The 7929-nt window shown below is 33.7% G+C and overlaps 1 protein-coding gene across 1 annotated transcript in view; it reads left to right on the top strand.

Moving 5' to 3' along the window:
* The window catches only part of LOC119643534 (paired box protein Pax-6), a 116697-nt gene extending 110438 nt beyond the window's left edge, over nt 1–6259 (top strand). Inside the window, exon 9 of the mRNA XM_038042913.1 lies at nt 6136–6259. Coding sequence (XP_037898841.1) covers nt 6136–6187 — 52 coding nt within the window. The 3' untranslated portion in view covers nt 6188–6259. The remainder of the gene's footprint in view (nt 1–6135) is intronic.
* The last annotated feature ends 1670 nt before the right edge of the window (nt 6260–7929 follow it).

Raw genomic sequence — 7929 nt, 5'->3', positions numbered from 1 at the left:
AAGCATGTTAAATAAAGTCCTGAAGTTCATATAAAAATAATGGATTTCTTTTTCCCCAAACTAATATATTTAGAATTCCAGTATCGTGATCCTCTTTCTCAAATAGCCTTTTATTTCGACTTAGTCTCATTAAGTTTTCGTCTGTGTGAAAGCAATATGTGTACTCTACCAACGAGCGGTGGTATAACATATATCGAACTTGTAACCATCGTGTCATTACACTGTGTGCTCAGAAACCTAATATGTGCTTAAATTTGTCGTAGAGTAACCCTTTGATTGCTCAAAATATATATAAACACGTCTTTTTTTTGGAGTAGCTTTTATTATCCGCTCCAAGCAAGGACGACTAGATGGTCTTCTTCTTTGTGTCATAATCCGCTAAATTGCGGTTCATTCAACCTGTTCATCTGTTACTAGAGTGCCTCAATGCTTAACATTAGCAACGAGATACGAGTGCTCTCCTTTTCAACTTTCGTCGAGAAAAACAATGTCTTCTCTCGCGATAAATCAGAGCCTAGGCTGGTGTTTATGAAGATACCCACCGACGCTAACACCAGGGATTATTCACCGTAAGTAATGCCTAAGTATTCAACCAGCCTTCTGTATTTATAATTCGACCGTTCTTTCGAATTCAAAACTACTTTTATGTACTCCTCTGCAATATTTGCATTAGCTCTCTTAAACACTAACAAATTTCTCAGAGTGATCTATTGACCAATACCAATGGCAAGACATGGTTGATCGGAAGCCTGATGCAACCTTTGTGATAAAAACATTGGAGAGATATTCCTTATATCTCCGTCGCTTCACCACAAAACATCCGTTGACTACAAGGAATATTACCGCTTTTTACCGATCTCGTTATTAATGTATAAGATATGAGATATATTTTAGAAAGTGTGAACTTTGTTCGTCTAATGTATTGAGATCGTTGTATATCACTTACAAATCAGATTTCAGTTGTATAGTTCGATACTATCTCCATTTTATTTTATTCGTATCTAAATCTACTATGACTCACTGTATTCCCTCACATATTTTTGTCCCTTCTTTAAACCTTTCTTTATGCTTTAATGCTGAATAAAGCTATTAACCCGTATATTGCGATTGTTTTCTTCCATAAACGCTTGAAAAATATTTGTGTTTACGCGATTATCGAACTTATTTATCTAAAGATACTATACTGCCCTCTGCGCAAATTTTGGGAAGACATTTCATTGTTTTCGTGGTAAGAAAATCTGGAATTTTCCTAAAATTAAAAAAAAGTAAAACTGCATTTGTCTGCATTTATATAAATCCACAACAAACTCAACTGATCTTTTCATTCTTAGCAATCGCGCGTCTCTGTGAAGCAATAACAAAAAGATCGTGGATGTAACAAGAAATGTACTAACCTAATAGGTCACCGAGATTGCATTTTAGAGAGCCATGAATTGCGTAACAAAATAGCACGCTTAAAGCCCGATAGTCCATATATATTTAAAATAAAACACAAGGTGACATTTGTAAATCCAGTCGAAAGCAACAATTACTATTTTAAAGTAAGGCAAAATTCGTCATATTACATGTAGGCTATGATCAATTAGCTATGGAAAAGTCGATGAAATTCTTCGTAAAATCGCTAAAAAAGAACAACATCAAACGCAAGCCGAATCGTGTATAATCAGCTTCTCCAACCTGAGTAGACGATTGATTCCACTCTTTAGCATCAAAAAATGCTCGATTAAAGTGCGCAAAACCAATTTTCCGTCAAAAAATTGCCAAACTGGACATATCTTTAACGACTTAGCAAATATTGATTGGAAGTCTTGATGTATCCAGAATACAGCTCAGACCCGTTCGCCTACTACTTATTTCGGCCTTTGCAGAACGTTCTTAATGATGTGAAGCTCTCTTTTTCGAAGAAAACCTGTGGAAATTACTTGATTTAGTTTTCAATCAGAAATCCTAGAAATACCAAGGTGATGGCGTAATTTTTTTACTAGACAAATGTCAGAAGGTTGTCGATGAAAGTTGAACAAAGAGTTGAGCCAGCCTATGCAGATAAGGTAGAAGCTTCTGCAAAATTTAATTTTTCTATATCTATACTGCAATATAATTGGCATTCCATACTATTTGAGAATTTTTTCATCAAACTATTCATTTCTATCTGATCTTCTCTACGCAAAGTGATATCATAACATACATATCTGTGGTAATGCCTGCTTCTGTTTCGACATGAAGTAACTGAAATGCGACCTAATGTCAGTTATGCTTCTCTTCCACTTCTCTCTTTCTTTCCCTCTTCCTTCTTTCTTTCTTCTTCTTTCTTCTTTGTTTAAATTAAATTGTTTAAAGGGATTAGAATTAAATATGATAAAACAAACTAAAACCCAATCATTTATGTGCGTTTCTTTTATATCTAAATAGAGATCATTCGAATACATATATTTTATGACCGCTACTTCAGCGGGCTGATGCGATCCACAATAAGAGAGATAAGATCCATAAAAGATATTACTGCACAAAATTTTAAAGTTTACTTACCTAAAGCCATCCCGCCTATGGTTATTGCTTGCAATTTTGTATAATTCTTTTTATGAATTATGTATGGAGGATCGAGACGCGTTGCAAAAGAAGTGTTTATTACAAAAATTAAATAAGAACTTTAATGTGATTTTTAAAGGATTATTTTCTAATACAAAGAAGATGCCATGCAATTGAAAAATTAATCAATTTGGGAAACTTTTTTAATAAAATAAAGCAAATCATATTTATTTATTCCACTTACTGAGCCGATAGCCTGTGTTGCTAGTGCTCAATGTCTTCTTTTTAGTCTAAGAATTCAATTCATTAGTCTAAAATTAAAATAATAATAATAATAATTATTCCACTTATACAAGAAACTCAACTAAAACATTTTGGCAGTCGAGTTCAATTGACTCTTAAAGTAAATCTTAAATAAATTAATATTAAAACTTAGTATAAGTACAATAAAAAAAATAAGAAGGAAAAAAAAGAAAAAAAGCATGTACACAAGTCACATATAAGTGTTTATTAAGAAATTTTACTCGAATGGCGATAAATTCAACGTCGGGAGTAGTTGGAAATTCAAATGAATAGGAAGGGACCGCCGAAGAAATGGCAATTAAAACACCACTACCATTGCGATAGAATCGATCGTTTCTGAAAACTTGAAACGAATTATGAAAAAGTTCCGACGAATATAGATCCGGCTTTAACCAAGTTGCAATGAAGGCCAAACAGGAAAACTGTGTGCTCACTGAATTTAGGAAGGTAGAACGAATTTTTGAATTTAGGCCCCTAACATTTTGATAAATGAGAGAAAATGAGCCTGAAGAAATATTTAGTTTTTTGAAGGGGAAAGAGCTACTGCATTAGCATTACGAGGTCGACTCCGAGTGATAAATTCCTTAATTAAAGATCCAATCGGCCACAATGATTTATTTAACATTAAATCCATATTTTTAGTCGGAACCAGAATTTTAAAAGATGAGATAGCTCTAGATTGAGAAGAAGCCAATTTGAAAATACTAACGCGTTTTAAATTGACAGAAGGGGCTTTCGCTGCTAGATAACTTTTTATGTTATCAACAGATGTATCTGGTGCCAGTCTTGACACAAACATTGCCTTTCTGGGAAGAACGTTATGAGTTGGGAAAATTATGGAAGTTGTAACCACACTTGCACGAGCAGCTTGTGCAACGTACCCAGTTTGATGACCGTTTACACTCGAACAGCCAGGAGGAGAGAACGATTTACTATTATCATTATTAGTTTTAGGCGATGACGTCTGAGAAGATTGAGTGACATCAATGGAAGGAGATACTCTTGCCACTTCAGCATACCTCAAGCCAGAAGGACTGCCCGGCTTTTTTGTAACTTTTATGTTACCGACCGACTGAACAGTAGCAGAAACGCTAACATTCTTTGTAGACTTTAAAGAATCGCTAACTTGCACTGACGAAACGGATTTAGAAGAACTCAGATGTGACGAACCACACCATACGCTACGAGTTGAAACCTTTTTAGCTGGAGAGGAAGATGACTGCGCAATATGACGACACTCATCAAACCTAGTCTTGATTATTTCAAATTTCTCCCACAAGGAGTCGAGATTTTTGCTCAAATCTGAGAAACAATATCTCGTCCCCGTGAAGAGTTTGTAGAAATCAATGTCCAGCTTTCTGCAGTCAGGACATGACCATCGTACACCCTTAGAAGAATGAAGGACTGCATCAGCAGCACGGCCGATAATACCAGCACACTTTGCATGTCCAAAACGATTACACAGCCAACAAGAAATGAATTGTTCAGATTCAGGGCCTGTTTTCGCACGACATTGTGTAAATAAGCAATCCATTCCCATTGAAAACAGCATTGATTCTCAAAATTTACTAAATTTTCTAAAAATCGCTATCCTAAAATGTCCTACACTGTAGGTAAAAGCCTTAATTGCTACAGGACGTTGAAAGGAATATTGAATTGAATGAAAAAAGAAATAAATGATTATTAACTGTGTAGTAGCTAAAACCACCTCTTTACTACTAAAAGTGACTAAATCAATTGTACTCCCAGATGAAACATTCCGGCGGCAGTATATACCTATATTTCACAAGTCTCGATCCACATCTCCATCATCACTGGACCTTCTGCTATCCTTTCTTACAAAATCGCACAAAACACTTTAATGCAACAGTTCGTTGATGGGATGTGCCCAAAAAAAGGTAAAACAAAAAGAACTTAGCGTTGACTTGGGCCGATGTTTTTGGATTTGTTAATTCTTTAACTTGAGCTAACTGGAGTTAAAACTGGCAAGGGAGGTGAAGTCACAATCGTTCTTTCCAAAAACACAGAAAAATACACGCAGTTAAAGCGATGCAATTACTTGCTTCAATTAAATTTTTCTTTTATGGGGTCTTTGTTATGTATTTCAAAACATTATAAACATTCCACAATTCAAATGCAATTCTGTGCCTGCTTCTTTGTGTTGTCAATCCTTCAACTTCAGATAGATTTGTCCTTCTCAATCAATCATTACTACTAACAAAGTATTGTACCTCTTCGCGTACTTTCTTCTTTATGGGTTATGTCTTGTTTTTAATAAACGTTACAATGCAATTTATAAGTTGAACTAGAACTTTAGTACAATTCTGTATATTTTTCGCTTATGTTATATCTCTAAGCTTATTGTATAAGGAACTGTGCACAAGGTTATTATTTGTGTCATTAATTTCAATGTTTCGCAACATGATATGACTTATAAAGCTGACCAATGCAACCTAAAATTAGATTCAAGAGCACAACGATAATTAAGAGAATAAATAGTAGAAATAAATATTGGTTTCCCCTCTATTTGAACGATTGCTTAAGATATATTGTAAAATGGTATGTACAGGCGTCTCTATATAACCTGGTACATATCAAACGCGGCTTCGATATACCACAGTACATAGTTTGCGATTATTATAAAACAGTTTTGATATAGCGCAATTTCAAAAAATCGCATTTGTACTCCGCTGAATTGTTTGTTTGCAATTGCTATTTGATTTTTTTTATAGAAATTACTAGTGAAGAGGAGCTTCAACTAACTTCGAGGAAAAAAATAAAAATTAAAATTAGTTTTGTGATCGTAATTGTTGTACTTAAAAATATTTTTAATTTGAGACTTTCATTGTAAAATTGAATTCCATATTTTGTTTTTATTAAAACTTAAAGTCAACTTAATTTTCATTTATACCAAATGTACATTTAGAACGATATTTAATTATATTAAGTTTGAAACTTGGCTTGAATACCCAATGACTTGATTGACATTATATTTAAGTTTAAGTTAATAACCGTGTTATACGCCTGAACCCATATTTTTTATTCTCTGGAACATAGCGTTGCACGAATAAGTGAGTGATAGGTGAAACGCCACTTTTATTTTAAAGTGCATTTCTGGTATTTGCTATCTGAAAAGATACTCTAAATGAAGTAATTTTGCGTTCGAGGCAAGTTTGGCTTTCTTTAATAAATGGTAAACATATTTTTAAAACTGCACTCGATCCATTTTCAAACCTCTCTCAAAAGAAAATCGAACACGCAGTAGCAATACTATAAACTTTCCTTTTTTTGTGTCTCAATTTGCAGATTTCAACACTACCGAGAACATATGGGCCCTATTTCAACCGATATTACATAATGTACCACCAGGTAATACGCTAGTTTTCGGTGGTTATTGTCGTGGTGACGTGGTGACTTTAAACTAAGACGTAAAAATTCCAGGGGATCATATAGCACAAGAGACCTATGACTTCATCACTGACCATCAACTACCCTTGCTGAAAAAATCAGTATATAGCTAGCGTGTATGTTTTCTTTCCACATTAAATGTACTTTTGCGATTTACAATGATTACATACAAATAAAAATTTTAAGCATCGTGTTGTGAGCACTTTCCTAATGCGTGTGCTTTGCGCTTAGGGGTTGATAGAGGAATTTTCAATTTACAAGCACATGATTATGTGTGTTAAAAGTGTTATTTCTAATGCAAAATTGTGCTCACTGACAATAGTGCTTCTTTGAATTTTCAGCCGTTGCCTTTTTGCTGTCATACTTTCGCTCACGACGCATCGATATACGTACATACACAGGTTGTCTATCGTTATTTTCTAGACATAAAGTGTGGCGTAAATTAAAAATCCCGCTTTAAATAACCTGTGCAAAAATAGTATATGCAAAGAATATACATCGAAACGAATCTGAGATACTCCCCACGTAAGTTAGATTAAAGACACATATGTATAAAAATAAAAAAAAACAAAAAAATGTCTAGCAAGTGCGTTACAAATTTTTTTATATAGCTTTGACAAATGCCTATGAAAAATCGTAGTCCGCTTTTTTTTCTTAACTTTTCAGCTTTCTTTTATAATCTTCTAAAAATTTAGGCTGCGGGTAAATAGATGTGTAGAAGGAAAATGCTACATCTCACCATCTTATTTCACTTTTTTGGTATCTTATTCATTCTTGATGATGTAGAGGACATTGCACAATCTGTGCATTCTATGGTGAGCGCGAAAAAAAAATATGTATAAGCTGTAAGTACAAAAGGGAAGAAACTTCATTGTGATATTAATATCAACATTAACGTTCTGGGGTTTATTATATGATACTTATACTTATATATGATACTTATACTTTTTTTTCTCAAAATTGAAAATGAAAAAAATAAATATAAGTGAGGGCTGTTGGAGTGCGTGCTTTGCTTTCGAAAGAGCACTTGGGAACACACTTGACGCTCAAAATGTAACAACAAATAAACAATAATAATAATAATAATGATAAGTACCAACCAACACACAGCAATAACAATTCAAACGTCAATAATGCGACAAGTGAATACAGAGGATCAACATTAGATTAGCAAAAGGATTAGAACTTGAATTTATTGTGTTTTTGAATATTACTCTTTGCTAAATAGTTATAATATAATTAGGAAGCTGGCAATAAATCAGAAGAATATTAATACCAACTTTTTTCATTTCCGTTCATCGCATAGTTGTCGTTTTCATTCAAAGGCTTTCTAAAGTTAGTAGTAGTTAAATTCATTTATCATATTTTAACGGGTCTTGGGCGTATTATCGATATGATTTGAATCGCAGGATCTCCAAACACTTCGCGCTCCAATAACACGGTTCCAGTTTAACTTATGTATTACTATTGAAATTATTGGCTAACAGCAAGGCAGAGAAGGGTATTTGCTAATCAAATACAAAATTTCATGTCCGTTGGTCTACATGTCGTCGCCACAAAAATCTATGCAGAAAGAAGTGAAATCTCATATCACTACAACATTTTATAGAACAGATGCAATCTTAACACACACATAAGCTTTAAATTTCATTTATCAGAATTGAAGTAATATAACTATAAGAATTACGCATG

This window comes from Glossina fuscipes, unplaced genomic scaffold, assembly GCF_014805625.2.
Source record: "Glossina fuscipes isolate IAEA_lab_2018 unplaced genomic scaffold, Yale_Gfus_2 61185, whole genome shotgun sequence".
NCBI classification, from domain to species: domain Eukaryota; kingdom Metazoa; phylum Arthropoda; class Insecta; order Diptera; family Glossinidae; genus Glossina; species Glossina fuscipes.
This window is presented reverse-complemented; position numbering and strand designations above follow the sequence as displayed.